Below are 17762 nucleotides of genomic sequence, written 5' to 3' on the forward strand. Positions count from 1 at the left end.
ACACGACTGAGTGACTGATCTGATCTGATCTGAAAGATCAGAATCCCAGAGCAAGTTTTAATAATGTAACATAGTACAACATTCATAATGTTTAAACACATTCTAATGGAAAAACTGCCTCCTCTTCAAAAAAAAGAAATTTTGTACTTTAAAATGATTGGCCATACACGACTCCAGAAAAACCTGGTGAGAGGTGACATGGTTTTGCTAAATAAAAGAATACAGTTTTAAACTCTAGGCATTCTATTAATTGTAAAGGAAAATCAAATTAGAAGAAATAGTTGAGTAAGAGATAGGTTGAAGTTTAATCAAACTAAAGATCCAGTTCTACTCAGATATTCAATTCATTTGGAAAACTGATCCAAGATTTCACCTTTACCTCATTCATTTATATTGCTCTAATATTGACTGCAAGGAGATCCAACCAGTCCATTCTAAAGGAGATAAGTCCTGGGTGTTCTTTGGAAAGAATGCTGCTAAAGCTGAAACTCCAGTACTTTGGCAACCTCATGCGAAGAGTTGACTCATTGGAAAAGACTCTGATGCTGGGAGGGATTGGGGGCAGGAGGAGAAGGGGATGACAGAGGATGAGATGGCTGGATGGCATCACTGACTCGATGGATGTGAGTCTGAGTGAACTCCGGGAGTTGGTGATGGACAGGGAGGCCTGGCGTGCTGCAGTTCATGGGGTCGCAAAGAGTCGGACACGACTGAGTGACTGAACTGAACTGAACTGAACATCATTAATCTGCATTTTTCACATATGTTTCTTATAAAAGCTGTCCTAAGTTTATCCTGGGAAACTGTGAAACTGTACATTATGATTCCGTAGGCGCAGGGTGAGGTCTGAGTATCTGGATGCCAGTGCTCCTGATTTGATGAACACAATTTTAGAATCAAGGTCTACCAATCCCTTGAGACCATCAGAAATCATTGAACTCACCTGATTTCCTTGTTGATTGCATCCAGTTGTTCCTGAAGCATCATGGCCAGTGTCTGGGCATCAGAATGACCACTTGGAGAGAGAAGATCCATTGAGCTGAAAATTGTTTCTCTATCGTCATCATCAATGTCAGACATCTCTGTGTCACTTTCAAAAGGGTGGCTGCTTAGCACTCCAATTTGTTGAGTTCTATTCCACTCATGATCTCCAAGAGATTTCACCTGGAAGGTAAAGGAAAAATTACAGTATATTTCATCTTGCTCATTTTCAAAGCACTATTTTGAAAATAAAAACCAAAAACACACACGCTTTTATAGCTTCCTTGGCAAAAGCAGAATTGATTATTAACATTTTATTTATCATGTCAATAAGATAGTTCCTTGATACTTAAGTAATGGAAGGTACTAATTTCAGCATAAATATCAATATTTTAATAGGAATAAAAATGTTAAACTTCTGCATGATTTTTAGTTCAACCTCAATTCAAGGTAGTACTTATTTTAAAGCATCTATGTTTCCAATGTTTTCATGTTTTGTAAATGTAACAATCTCTATTTACTTGTACTTAAGCACTTCCATTTCTTATACTATTAATAATTAGCCTGAGGGAACACATATTATCACACAATAAATTACACAGGAATTCTTTCTCCTGTATTCTAACAAAGTAGCAAAAACATTGCAAAGATTTAATTTAATCTCCACTGCTCTGGTTGCTTAAATGCCTCATTGATTTTTTTAAGCCCAAGGCACATCAATTTACATGACTATGTTTTTAAAATTAATACAATAAATCCTCCATATGAGTAACAGTCTTAAGTAACCAAGAGACCAGTGCTTGAAATTTCAGGCTATGACCTGAAGGCAGGAGATGGCTGAACGAAAGAGAGCAGTCCTAGATTTCCTGCTATTTGCAAGTGGGTTTTCATTTTTGTGATGATGTAAAATGATTTTGGGGGGGACCACAAAAGTGATATTGCCCAAAAAGCCATTTTTGGCCACATGGCATAATTTGAAATCACTCAAATATAGATACAATTATCTTATCACTTGGCTGACTATGCAAGGTAGGACACATAAAATTCCTGGGCTTCAATTTTTTTCATATATGAAATTAGTATAAAATAGTACTCAATTTATAAGGTTACATGAATAAATACTTGACACATGCTTAGTTCAACTTTTGGTACCTAGAAGGTGTTTTATGTTGGACTTCCCAGATGGTGCTAGTGGTAAAGAACCTGCCTGTCAAAGCAGGAGATATAAGAGATGCACGTTCGATCCCTGGGTCGAGAAGATCCCCCAGAGAAGGGAATTCTTGCCTGGAGAGTCCCACGAACAGAAGAGCCTGGTGGGCTATAGTCCATAGGGTCATAAAGAGTCACATATGACTAAAATAACTTAGCACGTGCACAGGGGTTTTATGTTAGCTATAGTTAAAAAAAAAAATCTGTCATATATCACACTTGAAACTAACACAAATGAATGCTTTCAGTATAAAAATACTATCCAAAATGGAAGACTGTATTTACTTAAACCATCAAAGACTTGAAATCAAAAGCTTAACCTTTGTCTCGTCTCTCCGCACACCCATGCGGCCTCTCCTTGGTCTTCTTATCACTTTGGTTGTTCTGTAATCAGACTGGCTGTCCACTAGGGATCCAACAGAGTACCGCAGCTCGGCGGAGGTGTCTAGATGAGTTCTGGAAATGAGGAAAACTTATCAGCAAATCACCATCCACCACTTAATTCGCAACAAAACTCAAACGCTCAAGGGGGGAGAAAATATGTTATGAATCTTAGCGGTCTCTTCAGAGGCTTACGTCATACATTCCAGTCTCAGGTTCATTCTGAAGATCAGGTTCCTTTTAGAATATTAAAAAGCCTTTCTGTTTATTCATTATCATTTTCAAACTCCCTAGTCAATTGAAACATGTTAAGATTGACAACCAAAATCCACTGGCTTACATTCTGACAACTCTGTTTTATTTTGAGCTATTCAGTGGATAGTCCAATACATTTTATTTATCACTGTGTTTGTTTTAAATATTCTTCATTAACCTAAGAGAAAAATGAGTAAACTTTTTGAGTCACTGCATTATCTATTTTCTACTGTTTTATTTTTCAATTTAGGAAATTAACAAAATACTTAAAATCAGATTGACCTAAGGTTAATAATTTTTTTTTTTTTTTTTGGAAAATAAAATAGGATAGTCCATCAGAACAGTTTTTCAGGTTTGGATAAGACATTGTTTCAAAAATATTAAGGAAGAATCTTTTAATAAGCACATTCAATTCTGAAATCTGCTTAGAGATAAAACACTTTGAAAATTCTAATTGGAAAATATCATCAGACTAGTTTTCAATAAACATGAAAATAAAGTACATTGTAATTGAAGTGCACTAAAGGTTTCTCCAAGTATATTATTTATATATGGATTTATATAAAATTAAGTTTGCAGCTATAGTAATGATGATAATAACAAATGCAACATGCTGTCATATAAATGATCCATCATCAATAGGAAATACTCTTAAAGCTGTTTTCTCTTGAACCTGGGGCTTCTGTTGATCTACTCTGCTCTTACTCTCAGTTCTCTTTGCGGACAAAAACAAACATCTCCAAATACTTGGCAAGACTATAAAAGGTTAGGTGAGTTCTGGGTTTTTGAAGAAGTAGAAGACACTGACTTAATTGATGCAGGTTCTTGTTTAGCCCAATTGGATGTTAAAACAGACGAACTAAGGAATCATCCTCCAAACAGATGACAGCTATTGTTTTTATAGCAGCGAACTTGAGGCTTAATCAGGCAAAATGGCTTTATTGTGAATTAGTTATATATTACAAACTAGCCAATCAGGCCATAGCCATTAAATGGCACAACTGTCAGTCTTTATTTATAGCAGAGGATATAAATTTCATCAAGACAAAGATCAGATTTTAGTCACCACTGTGTGTTCAAGGAGATATTCCTAGAATATAATAAGAACTTGATAAATATCTGGTAAGACAAGAAATGAATGCAATTGATTATATTAATAATATAGTCCAGACTGTCCAGGTCAGCATATTCCCTGTTTAAGGACCTTTATTAGTCTGTGGCTGCTTAGGGTAATGTCTCTTTGGGCACTAGAGTTTCTAAAATTATAACTCATCATGCTAGGAGTATTGTTTTCATGTTGTTTTATCTCTCAATTCCAGGTCATCAATAAAAACACTAAACAAACACAGATCTGGTCCCATTGATGCCCTCCTCAAAACTCTTCATTGTTCTTACAAAGCCCTCTACCTGGGCTTCTACTTCCCAGTTTCATTTCCATTTACTCTCAAAGTCAAACTTTCTTTTGCTTCAAGCCTTTGAACATGCTATTCTTTCTGTCTCTTCACACATTTATATGATTACTATTTCTTGTTTCTATTTAAGCTGAGGCTTAAAAGTCTCAACGTCATATACTACTCTAGCTCCTGGTGAATGTATTCACATTCCCTGTATGAATGTGAATTCCCTGTGTGAATGTGAATGTGTTAGTCGCTCAGTTGCGTCCAACTCACAGAGAGTCCATGGACTGTAGCCTGCCAGGTTCCTCTGTTCATGACATTTTCCAGGTAAGAATACTGGAGTGGGTAGCCATTCCCTTCTCCAAGGGATCTTCCTGACCAGGTCTCCTGCATTGCAGGCAGACTCTTTATTGTCTGAGCCAACAGGGAAGCCCTGACTTCCTGAGGATTACAGGAAGCCCTGTAATCCTCAAATTCGTATTTGTGCATTTTCCATCTGGAACATGTATTCTTCACTACCATCACTTATCTCCAATGTTACAACATCTCACAAGTAGAAAGCACTTAAGTTATCTTGAAAGAACAAAAGACCTGAAGCAACACTAATTGTAGGAAAGCATTGCTATTATTTTATTGGAAGCAGTTACTCCTCACCTCTCTCCTTTTATTCAACTCTGATCTGTCAGAGGCAGTATTTCCCTATATTTCAATTTTTAAATTATTTTTGGTGTACAATATTTTGAGAGGCATTGGCAGATAGATGGAAGTTACAACACAGTCCCTGGTTCCCTTAAACAAGGAACCATGAGGTTTCCCCTCCAGGATCTCCTGGGACTCTTGAATACAATCTCATAAAGGAACTTGCACGGATAAGTAGATATGAATTTTCTTGGAGAAAACCTGTTGCTCATTTCTCTGCTTCCTGGGATGTCCTTTCTTGTCCTCTGCAATTATCCAGATCCTAACCTTTCTCCAGAGATGAGCCAAATGAGGCCTTTTTCCAGTCACTTTGGAACTCATTTTTCTTTCTTATCATCATTGTCACCATATATATCACTGAATTAATAACTTCAGTTCAGATATATAAATCATAATAAAACATTAGAAAAATGAACATTATTTTCAAAACACTATATTAGTAGAGGATATTGGTCACTGTCTTACTCACTCCAGCTCATCTCTTCCTACTTTCCCACCTGTAAGATCAAAAACTAGATGAAGTTCTCGTGTACTTTGTTTTCTTTATTTCTTTTTCAATTGTGTGCACTCAGAATATGATTGTTCAAGAAATAATTTGTTTAATAAAGTTTCAGTTGTCTCTTAACTTTTTATAAATTAGCTGTCTTAATAATTCCTATAATACTGTATATTTGTGAGTTGATTTACTGTTTACAAAACACCCTTTTCTCACTTGTCTCATCTTATCTGCAAAGTAAACTTGTCATAAAATGTTATTTTATATGTAATTAATGTAAATATATATATATATTTAATTTGAATTTATTAAGGAAAAAAGGGTTTTCCAAAATCAAACAGTTATTTTGTTATTATATGCCTAAGACCTAGGAATGTCGACTTAGTTGTTTTTAGTCTAGTGTTTCCTCTACAACCTGTTGTACCAAAGAATAGTTGTTCCCTATGTAGTTCCCAGGAGAAGGCGATGATGGCATCCCAGTCCAGCACTCTTGCCTGGAAAATCCCACGGACGGAGGAGCCTGGAGGGCTGCAGTCCATGGGGTCGCTAAGAGTCGGACACGACTGAGCGACTTCACTTTCACTTTCATGCACTGGAGAAGGAAATGGCAACCCACTCCAGTGTTCTTGCCTGGAGAATCCCAGGGACGGCGGAGCCTGGTGGGCTGCCGTCTATGGGGTCGCACAGAGTCCGACACGACTGAAGCGACTTAGCAGCAGCAGCAGCAGCATGTAGTTCCCAGGCTTCCCTGATGATTCTTCACTGTCAATAAATGTCACATTGTTCAGCTGCCATGATGACTCACTACAGTGATAAACTTTTAGATAGCACTTTTACAACTCTGTATTTCTGAGACTGAAGGTAAAAAAGACAATGAAATGGCCATTTGGTCCTAATAAAAATACATTTGTTGATTGAATAATGCTAGTTCTGTGTATTTACTCTGTTGGCGTTTTCTTTCATCTTTACCATTATCAGCATCATCATCACCATGTATATCACTGAATCAATAACAAGTTCAGATACACAAATCATAATAAAACATTAGAAAACTAAACATTATTTTCAAAATCAAAGATCTACATATCTAAAAGTTCCTTGGGTGTATTTACATCTGTAGAACTGATTCTTATATTAAACTGAATTCAAAATTCTGAAGAGAATATAAGTACTTTTAGGATTTTTTTTAATTTGGATTTTTCACTTGAATGCTTTTTACTGGATATGCATTTCTTCAACAATATCTATTGAGAGTCATATATATATATATACATATATATATATATTTGTGGGGTGCTGAAATTATAGTACTCAAAACAGGCAAAGAACTCCAACCCTTGTGGAGCTAACATTCTTAGGATAAGCTTAAGACCAAAAAAATGCACTTTTATAATAGAAGTCTGTGGTGGTCAAAAGTTTCAAATAGCTGATACTGTGTTGTTTAACAAATAAATGCTTGTTATTAACTTAGATATATATCTATCTACATAGTAAATAAGCATCTCTTTGCTTTTTTTTTTAAAGATGAGGTATTGACTCAAAGCAGCTGAGTACAAATAAATTTACTTGAAAAATTTTTAACATATTTCTCCTTTCCTCTTTTGCCTCGACAAAAACAGATCTTTACCAATGATGAGTAAATATAAGTCTTCATAACCAATGATGCTTCTTCAGTAACAGGAAACACTGAAAACATTTCTGCATATAGAGAAAATGACCGATGCCTCTTACTAGAAAAACATGTAATCTCTGTATCTATAGCTCCATGTCTTAATGTATGGTTTATAATATATAAGAAGACATATATTTCTATATATATTAAATGAAGAATACAAAAGATAATGATTTATATTTTATTGCATGTGTGAGGAAAGAATTACTAAATTAGAGAATTATTTTGGAGCATAGAAACTATAAATCAGTAAGGAATCAAAATAGGGCAATGCCTGCTGACCAAAAGAAGGCATTTAGTTATTGTATTTGAGGAGATACAAAACCCATAAGAAAATTCACATTGATTTTTGGTGAACTATAGATAAGCTTTTAATTTAATATTACCTTGGTATTGTGGGTTCAATTAAAGAGCCAGTTCTCATTTTCAACTGGTCAAGTTCGGATCTCAGCTTTTCAATTTCTTCTGCTAACCTTTCCTAAAAATCAAAGAGATGTTACTCGGATGATAGGCATATACCAATAATACCAACATTCAATTATGATAAACCAACTACTAAGCTTAATAACTTTCTAAAAATGGAAAAAGAATTAATATATTTTTATTAAGTATTGTTAGATATGACAGCAAAAAATGCTTGACTTTCCCCTTGAGATGAAAATGTGACAGAAGAAATTAATACAATTTTACCCACATTCTCTAGTACTCACTAATCCTAAATCTTTCTAAACATATGGGAAAACTAAGATCATGACTAGCTATATATACATCACTTCAAAATCAGAGTAGAAAGCATAGCTGTTTAAAAAATCAAGAAAAGGTTAAGAAAAGGATGATAAAAAGTCATCACCTGATACGAGCTAAAATTATTAGCTTGGTATTGGTACAATAACTTGTGCATCTGAGAATTTTCTAAGATTGGCATTATCAGTTTCAGTCTGTAAATTTATGAAGACAAGAGTGATCTTATAGCCCTTAATTAAATGCTCATGTAAGCACTCAATTTTGTTTTTGTGATTATAAATTTTATAGCCTTATAAATATTTAAATGTGTCCTTCTGTATTTTCCATGGCTGTTATTTTTCCCCCTCGCAGGGGCCAATGATGGCCATTTTATTGGACCCATACTTCTTTTCTCACCATGACCTTTTTTCAGTGTGGCCTTTGCAATGTTTATCGTATCTGTTCTTTTTATTCTTTCTACTGCCATCCTTTATTACACATGTTTTTACCTTTTTCCTGAATTATTTTACCAACTTCCACAGAGGCATCATTCCCTTCCATCTCTTGCCCACACATTCCTCTGCTAGCTGTATCATCTTTAAAGACATATATGATCAAATAAAACTCTTGCTTATAGTTATCTGATACATTCTTATTATATTTATTAATTCATTGATTCATTATTTCCACAAATATACAATGAGCACCTCTTGTGTGGTAGGCTTTAAGATACAGCATGCATGCTACAGCAATGAACTGTCAAATTTCCTGCCCTCATGTAATTTACAATCTAGCAGAAAAGACAGTAAACAATTTGGGTTTATAGGATGTTGGTAGGAAGTAGAAAATAGGAGAGTAAAGGAAGGCTCTGAATTAAGTGATACTTGATCAAAGATGGAGAGAAAGGGAGGGAGATAAAAAAAATACCTTCAGGAAAGGAATGGCAAGTAGGAGGAATGGTAGGTGCAAAGGCCTCTTTGGGGGACCACATTTGGTGAGGGAGAGGGCAAGGAGGCTTTTGTGTCTGGACTGGAAAAGTTAAGGAGAAAGGCAAGTGGTAATCGGTTTAGGAAATCATGCTAACAGGATTTGGTAAGGGTAGGCCTGAAAGCTCTGTAAACCATCTTAAAGTGTCTGGCTTTTACTCTGAGTGAGATAGGGAATGACTTGGGGATTTTTGAGTAGAGAAGTGACCTGATGATTTTGATGGCTGTGAGGTGAACTGATGAATGGGACTGGAAGGCAGGGAAGAAATGAAATTATTACTGCTCTTCCAAAAACAGGCCAAGAGGATTATGGCTTGGACAACCGTGGTGTCAGAAGAGAATGGCAAGGATATTGGTTGCATTCTGAAGATAGAACTGAGAGAATTTGCTATTGAACTGGCTAAGGGGTGTGGATCAAGAAAGAGGTCAAGAATAGCTCTAAGATTTTTAACCTGAATAATTAAGGGGAAGAAGTTGTGACCTATTGATATGACTGCTGGGTGTTGATTAGGTTAATTGGTAGTGGTGTTTTGGGAGTTGAGGGGATTACTTGTTAAGATGGAGATGCCCGTGAGTCCAAATAGAGATACTGAATTGGCTCTTGAATAAATGAACTCCTTCAGGAGCGAGGACCCAGTAGGTGATCTAAATTTGTAAGTACTCAATTTACAAATGGTATTTAAAATCTATGAGCTCACCAAGGACTGAACATACAGAATATATCCAAGGATGGTCCTAGGAACTTTAGAGATCAAGATAATGAAGAGAAACATGAAGAAAATAAGTTGAGTATATGAAGGATTTTACTCATAATGGACTTTGCTGCTGCTGCTAAGTCGCGTCAGTCGTGTCTGACTGTGTGCGACCCCATAGACGGCAGCCCACCAGGCTCCGTCGTCCCTGGGATTCTCCAGGCAAGAAAACTGGAGTGGGTTGCCATTTCCTCCTCCAATGCATGAAAGTGAAAAGTGAAAGTGAAGACGTTCAGTCGTGTCCAACTCTCAGTGACCCCATGGACTGCAGCCCACCAGGCTCCTCCGTCCATGGGATTTTCCAGGCAAAAGAGTAGTGGAGTGGGGTGCCATTGCTTTCTCCATAATGGACTTTGAGTTATAGATAATTGAGTGGAAATTTGAGAAGTTATAGATGTGGTTAGATTAGGAAATGTGTTCAGCTGTATGGAATGGCATTCAGAAATGATGTATGACCTGGGATTTGCTTCCTCTAGATACTGACATGAACAGGGATGTAAAGCATGGAATGATTTGTACTGCTGATTGCCTGGGCAGATTGTTGGAGTTATAAGGTTCAGGTAGGTGGTTGGGGAGTGGGTTCTGGGGATCTTGCCAGAAGCACACAGAGCTTTGAATAACATAACATTCCAGAATAGGATCGAGTCCAAAATTCACAATCTGGTAACACTCTAGTCCTTTAAACACATACCAGTCACAGCAAACTTCTGGTGATTCAGCAAATCAACCATCTTTGTTTTTTCTCCACACTACTGCATAGGTATGTCCTCTTCCCTACCCTTCTCTGTTGGTTAAGATCATATGTGCCTTCAAGAGCTGGATGAAACGTCATCTTCTTCATGGAGACATTCTGAACTACTCCAGAAAGAATTAGATGCTATCTTCTAGGCACCATACTGAATTGTTCTAATACATCTATCTTTCAGGGGATAAGAGTATGTGCATCCTGACTGTGGGACAAAATAGCTATTTTTAAATTAATATCATAATATGTAGCATTCAATACGGTTAGATGTACAATTGTTCCTTCTTCTCTTTATTCTCTCATCTTTTCCAATACCTTCCAAATGTCATATGTTGTCAGATCTTCCATCCCTTCCTTCTCCCTCTCCTTTTCTGCCTCTCTCCCTTCATTCCTTTCTTCCTTCCATCTGTTTCTTCCTTCCCTCTATTACTCCCTCTTTCCCTCCCTCCTGCCCATCTCTGTTTCCATTCCTTTCATCTTTTGTTGAGCACACTTATTAAGACAGTGATTAGGTATTATTTCATTTACCTATGCTGAACAAAATAAGACAAAATTGCTAACAAGAATTTTACACGCTAAGGAAGGAGGAAAAGACATTATCAATGACAGCTTTTAATGTTTCATAATCTGGTCCTTATCTGTCTAGTCTCTCATGTATTCTACAATAAGAATAACTGATTCCAGTAAAACTGCTAAGCCCATTATTATTTAAGATCTCAAACCTAACTACTCATCCTCTCCTCACTCTAAGCACCTGCAATCAGGGCACAGGTACTGTATTTGAAAGACCTGCACCACAGTCCTATCTTTCCTTAAAGTTTTCTGAAACCTTCTTCAGAGCATCAGTATATGGTGATCTCTCTTACCTGTAGTTCTTATCGTCTATTTCCCTCATTTGGCACTTGGCATCTGCTACTCTACAATTCATTGCCTTGTGCTTTTTCCCCTGAGACTTTTTCAGATACTTTAGAACTAAGATTTTGTTCGCAAAGATGTAACTTATCACAACTGTTATGCACAGTAGTTATTTAATACATTGCAGCTAAAATAATCTCAGACTAGACACAAATCAGTGCATACAATTTTATATAAAGTTCAAAAAAGTAAAAATAATTTTTATTTTTCTGTTAGCAGTCAAGATAGTGATTATCCTTTAGCATAAAAGTTGCAATTATAGGCTAACAATGGGGGGCTTCCAGGCTGTTGATTTTTAGTGTGTTGGCTTGTAAAAGTTTATCAGGCTCTCTTTCTATATGTACACTTTTCTGTATGTATTACATAAAATTTAAACTATTTTAAAAGATAATATCCTAAAATTATTATCAAATTTATTTTACAAAAAAACATTCACCATGGTGAAATAGAAAAGTGGACAAAATGTAAGGTTCCATAATACCTTATCATGTAAAGATTCTTCCAGATTCTTTCTGAAAGTTTCTGATTCTTGAATTAAAACATTCTACAGAAAAGGAAAGAAGAACAGATAAATAATTAATAAAGTAAAGAGAAAATCACTCAATGTGTAGATTAATTTTCTATGACTCAAGAATTTTCTTTGATTCCTTCCTTGGCACCATTTATTTTTTGGTTTCCATGGAAACTAAGTTTCAATGGAATCTTTAAACAAGACACTTGAACATTTTTAGAAATACATAATTAAAATGGGAAGTGTCATTTTGTAACAGTTGGATTGACATATAAGATAACTATTAACTTTTAAACTATTTTTGTCAACCTCTTCTTAGTCTTTTTAAAAAAAAATAAAATAAAATTTGAAATAATCAGTTTACTCTTTAAATGAGAAAAAGTGAATAAAAAGCAAAATATTAGCTAAAGCTGTCACAGAGAAGAATTCAGATGAACTCATTTTTATTACCTGAAGAAAGAAAAATTTAAGATCATATATTTTAAAGATTCAATTTCTGAACCTTTATTTCATATACAGAATGAACAATTTCTAATAATGATTAAATTATTAAATAAAAAGAAAATTTAGCTATTTAAAAATTAATGTTACATGACATGATATATAAATAACTTGCATGACAGATTAAAAAAAAATCCTTGCCATAAAAGTATTACTATTTTTAGAATCTTTATATTTTTCTTGTAGTATTACAAAGCATGATTTATAATAATGCATTCTTTTTAAATTCATAGAGTAAAAAAGTAAGAGTTTGGGAACTGGCATGCACTTGGAACTGAATAGGAAGAAGGTATGCCTTATGACTTGATGGGTAAACTGATCAAATTTCTTTAACATTTTCTTGAAACATTTTTCCTGTTTTGGTTTACTGTATGGAGCAGGGGGAAATGTCTAGTTTAAGTAGTGACTGGCATTCAGTCTAAATTTCCAAAATGATTTCTCCACCTGGGTTTTAATTCCTACCTTTTTTATACCATGGAACTGGCAATCAGCTGACAAAACTTTTGTTGATCTGGTAGTTGACAACTATTAATGAGACATATAAATTGTGAGTGAAATTGCAGATGGTACAAAAGCCTGTTTTTGGAAACAATATGGCTGAAAGTATTGCATTTCTAAATTCTGTGGTGAGATTGACACTGGTTTTATGGTGATATAAACTCACTCACATTTTGGCTTTTAGATTAGTAGCAGATTCAGATACTTGAAACATTTGAATGGTTCATATCCAAAATACTATTTTTTGTCTTAATCTTTTTTGCACACCAGGTGAGAAATAAATGAAACACTTTCATCACAAAACCATACCACATTTCAATACATTTGTCTATATGATCATGCTACATATATTATATAACATGTAACTTTTTTTATTCACTTAAAAATTGATCTTACATATTTTTATAGAAGCCATTTGTTCACTTTTAAGATGTATCAGGCTCCTTTCAAATTAAAGAAAGTAAATGGATCCTCTGACCAATACTATGATTGCAGCAGAGCAGAAAGCAAGCATGATCATAAGAATATAGCTAATAATCATGTGATTGGTCATTTTACCTTCTCTTCTAGAGCGGCCATCCGTTCCTTTAAATGTAGCTGTAAGCGTTCATTGGATTCTGTCAGAAGTCTGTCCACAGTATCAGATAATCTTTTGTTGTGCTCCTCATTCATTTTCTCTCTTTGCCTAGCCTTATATCCAAATAAATAAATTTAACATAAGAATCGTTTAAAAATTATTTGGGTTTGTTTTTATATTTTTTCTAGTTTAAATATTGGATTTAATTTTATGTCTGTTTTGATTAAATTGGCAGAAGCTCTGGCATATCCATATGATTTTTAAATATAACCCATAATCAAGAAAGGCATTCATTTCTTATGTAGAGTATAAATCCATAAACTGAGGCTTGAGAGGGATGGCTGTTAAAATACATACTCTTTGAAGTTCTTGATTTTTCTCTTCCAGTTGACCTTCAAGATGCCTCATCCGTTCTTCAATGTTTCCATGTCTTTCTTCAGCCTGTTAAGAAATATGAAGAATGCATCTGACACGTAAGATGTGGTTAAGACTTTTCCTCTAAATAAACTGAAATAAAATGTAAAGCAAGCTACTACCAACTGCAAATGTAGTTTTCAAAAAATAAACTTTCTTTCAACAGGCAGCTGAACAGCATTGCTTGAAATGTGTCAGCTACAAAGGCCTGTCACATCCAAGCATCAGCAAAACATTGGAGTTATTTATGAGCAATGAGATCAGCCAAATGTAACATGCAGACTGTGCATGGTTTGAACACAAACCTGCCATTGTCCAATCTTAAGCTCCTGAAGCACTCAACTGCACAGATGGTCGATTATCAATAAACAAAAAGTAACAAAATTTTTAGAAATGAAAAGAAAAAATTAGATGGATTCTATTTAGCGATAGAAAGTAAAGTCCAGTAGGACTACCTTCCTACGTATGGAGATCATTTCTTGTAGTTTAGCTTCCATAACATATTGATAATCATCAGATGAGGTAGAAGAGGTTGGATCAGACTAACAAGTCAAGGAAAAGGAGAGGGACAAAATTGAAAAATCAGAACTAAAGACACTGACACTGAACAGAACATAGCACAGAATGCTTAAAAGAAAAGTGTGACAGCAAATTTAATACTTTAATAGACAGAATTTTATGTGGAAAGAACTACACTGATATTTGGTGAACATGATGCAGTTGATGGTTGTAAGTGAAAAACAATGATATGCTCAAATAAAAAGCTACCAACCTAAGGTATGAAAGGTTAGTGATGGCTGGCGATGAACGATTACTACAGAACGAATTAAAGCAACTCTGAGAGTCATGTAATCGTTGGAATTATGGGAAACCAAACACTAGAATATGTTTCTGATACACTGTCATAAGTTTTGTGTTTTGGTTTGTTATATTACTTAAAAATCATGGAAACAGTGTACCTCAATGTTGAGGAGTAGGCCAAGGCAATGATCTCAGGTGAAATAAATTTGGAACAGTATTTATTATAAACCCAACTCTGTAGAAATCAGAGAAGAAGCTAAGCTATGGGGTTAATTAATAATTGGAGTATTCTCCAATTCAAGCAGGATTGAGTTTCCTCAGCAACAGTGGCAAACTTACAAAATGACTTCTGGTCTCTGAATACACACTATGGTTGTAGGTGTAAAACCTTAGCATCTACTCTTAGACATAGCCTTAATTTGACATTTTAAATGAAAACGATTAAAAGTCCTCAAATTACCAAAGGGATAGTAGTGCCGTGAGGACAAGAATACTTATGGTGAACTTTCCTGAAAGACACAAGGGGCCATTCCAAAACCGATTCTGCGTTGATTTGTTGCTATGGAAACTAAAGAGTGCCCTAAAGTGAAAAGGCGGGACAGTGCCTTTGTGAGGCACTTAATGTTTGCCCCGTCACAAGGTTAGTTACATGTCTTGGAGGTGAATGTCAGGTAACCACAGATGCAGAGTGTTCAACACATGACATTGCTGATAGCTGAATTGTATTAGTATGTTATGCACAGATTACATGTAAAGTTACATCAACATTTTAATCATAATTACAAGTTAAATGATCACAACAGCCAAAGTACCTTATATCAGTATAAACAATATTTAACTCCAGAGCATATTCTATTACATTTTATAAGTTCATTCTAAAACAGAGAAACTTACTTTATGCAAATATGAGACTATATATAAATATGTCATGCAGTACCTGAAAAGAAATAGTAACCTATTCATGTATTGGTTCATATGCATATGTACTATTTTATCCAACAAATTCCAACTTAATCTATAAAATGAACATTTAACATTTAACTAATTGGCTTATGTGAATTATAATTCAACATTTATATTTTATAAGATTTTCCTTCTGATATTTTTATTTCATAAATTGGCAAAGTAATGAAGAAAAAAGAAATAAACAATTTCTCTCCCCAAATCTCCAACCAGAAGCAATAAAGAATGCTACCATAGTCTTCAAATGCTACAAGACAATTTTATAATATTATTTAAAATTTATAATTCAATTATTAATACTGTATATAGGTCAAAATATTACTGAAATGATATACTTTAAATTCTTAAACAGATCTGTAATCTCTCAAAATTAAATTTTAACAAGTAATGTTATGACAATTAGTCAGGTGATTGATTCAAGGTAGTCAAAGCATGAACATTTCTATTTGCAAAACTGTTCACTCCAATATACAAGTAGAGTTAGTATATCTTTCCAAGGTCCTTAAAACTGCTACTGTTTACATCTTAACGACTGAAAACACACCAAACACTGTGAAACTCCACTTCAGAGATTAAACAAGAATTCTGTCACTATTTTGTTGATATTTTTAAGTCATTATTTTGTTCATATTTTTTATTGGTACTAAAAACGGATGAAATACCTTATGAAATTCAAGATGAATTATGTCCTTGCTGAGGGAATATGCATTTTAATTAAAAAAGTAAACATCATAAATCAAAAGATTGGGAGCCCAAAATGTTTATTAGTTGTGTATTCACTCACCGAAGCCAAATTTTTCATTTTATCCCTAGCCACCAGCATTCAAATCTTTTGACTTTCTGAAAGCCTTAACTGAGCTTTAGCTACCTATTTTTACACATAAGCCCACATACATACATACACACCACCAGCAGAAGAAAAGATTGTCTTATCAACCAAAAGGTAAATTCAGACATCATCTCTAAACAAGCACTGGATAAATGTGCAAGCACTACTGATTTATGTTCATCTGAACCCGAGGAAGACTGCAATTTAAGGAAATGATGTAAATGCTAGAGTCACGCAAAAACAGTCTGCAATTTTATGACTCCTTGATGGGATATAGGGCGTATAGTGGTTTCACTCTCTAATGTGACAAGACAATTTTCAAATAAGCTAAAGTTTTAGAAAAAATTACAGGAAAAAATGGTTTTGAGAAGAAGGGGAATATATTTGGAAATGGAGAAGGAATTAAAATTAAAGAGAGGAGGGCCAAAGAGAATAAAAAATACATAGCAGATAATAAAAGAAAAAATACATATAGACCAAATAAAATACATGAAAGGTTGTTAATAAAATCATTCAAAACATAGGATAGGGAGTCCAGATTTAAATTAAGCATACATCATAAATTAGTGAGAAGTCAAAAATATTATGAAGTAGAAAAAGACTACGGAGGTCAATAACAGTAAGGTTTTGAAAACAAACGGGTATGGAAACAATGAACTAAAGCTGGTTTTAGAGACAGTCCCTTTAGGTCTTGAGAACAGAAGATAAGAAAATGCTTAAAAATTATTTTAGCCATCAAACTTGGGAGAGCAAATGAAAGACTGAAAGACTGATCTTCAAATGTTATAAAAGGGTTACAAGCAGAGGGAGTAAATTGAAAACAAAATCTCAGGACCGGAGGAGCGTGAATAATGAATTAAATATGGCCATCTGAAAACTATATATCTGACATAATCTGTTGATACACAGCCAGTCAGTAGAGAAAACAGCAAAAAGGACAAGCAGAGTGAATTCTAGCAGCTTCACACATTTTAAGAGAGATAAAACTGCTCAAAAGGGAGGAAACCAAAAGGTCTAGATGAAGTAGAATTTTAGTAATGTATTATTGGAGAGGTTCTGGGTGAGGTCGCTCAGTCGTGTCTGACTCTTTGCAACCCCGTGGACTGTAGCCCACCAGGCTCCTCTATCCATGGGATTCTCCAGGCAAGAATACTGGAGTGGGTTGCCATTTCTTTCTCCAGGGGATCTTCCTGACTCAGGGATCGAACCCAGGTCTCCCGCATTGCAGGCAGATGCTTTAACCTCTGAGCCATCTGGGAAGCCCAAAGTATTATTAGGTAGGAGTAAACGGAGGAAATTTCCAGGCAATAGTACTGGAGTGGGTTGCCATTTCCTTCTTCAGCGGATCTTTCCGACCCAGGGATGGAACCCAGGTCTCCCGCATTGTAGACAGATGCTTTACCATCTGAGCCACCAGGGAAGTCCAATAAACTGAGGAAGTACTTTGGGTGCATAAA

The 17762-nt window shown here is 35.0% G+C and overlaps 1 protein-coding gene across 14 annotated transcripts in view; it reads right to left on the reverse strand.

The window, feature by feature from the left end:
* The window catches only part of PPFIA2 (PTPRF interacting protein alpha 2), a 501553-nt gene that overhangs the window by 97179 nt on the left and 386612 nt on the right, over nucleotides 1–17762 (reverse strand). For all 14 annotated transcript variants that reach the window (XR_009736286.1, XM_061415641.1, XM_061415640.1 and 11 more), the window contains 6 exons: nucleotides 13656–13739; nucleotides 13280–13411; nucleotides 11693–11755; nucleotides 7477–7568; nucleotides 2511–2646; nucleotides 944–1164 (listed from right to left, as the gene is read on the reverse strand). Coding sequence is in view for 13 of the 14 variants with exons in the window: in XM_061415641.1 (XP_061271625.1) it covers nucleotides 944–1164; nucleotides 2511–2646; nucleotides 7477–7568; nucleotides 11693–11755; nucleotides 13280–13411; nucleotides 13656–13739 (728 nt within the window). In the remaining variant the exon portion in view is untranslated. The remainder of the gene's footprint in view (nucleotides 1–943; nucleotides 1165–2510; nucleotides 2647–7476; nucleotides 7569–11692; nucleotides 11756–13279; nucleotides 13412–13655; nucleotides 13740–17762) is intronic.

This window comes from Bos javanicus, chromosome 5, assembly GCF_032452875.1.
Source record: "Bos javanicus breed banteng chromosome 5, ARS-OSU_banteng_1.0, whole genome shotgun sequence".
Classification (NCBI taxonomy): domain Eukaryota; kingdom Metazoa; phylum Chordata; class Mammalia; order Artiodactyla; family Bovidae; genus Bos; species Bos javanicus.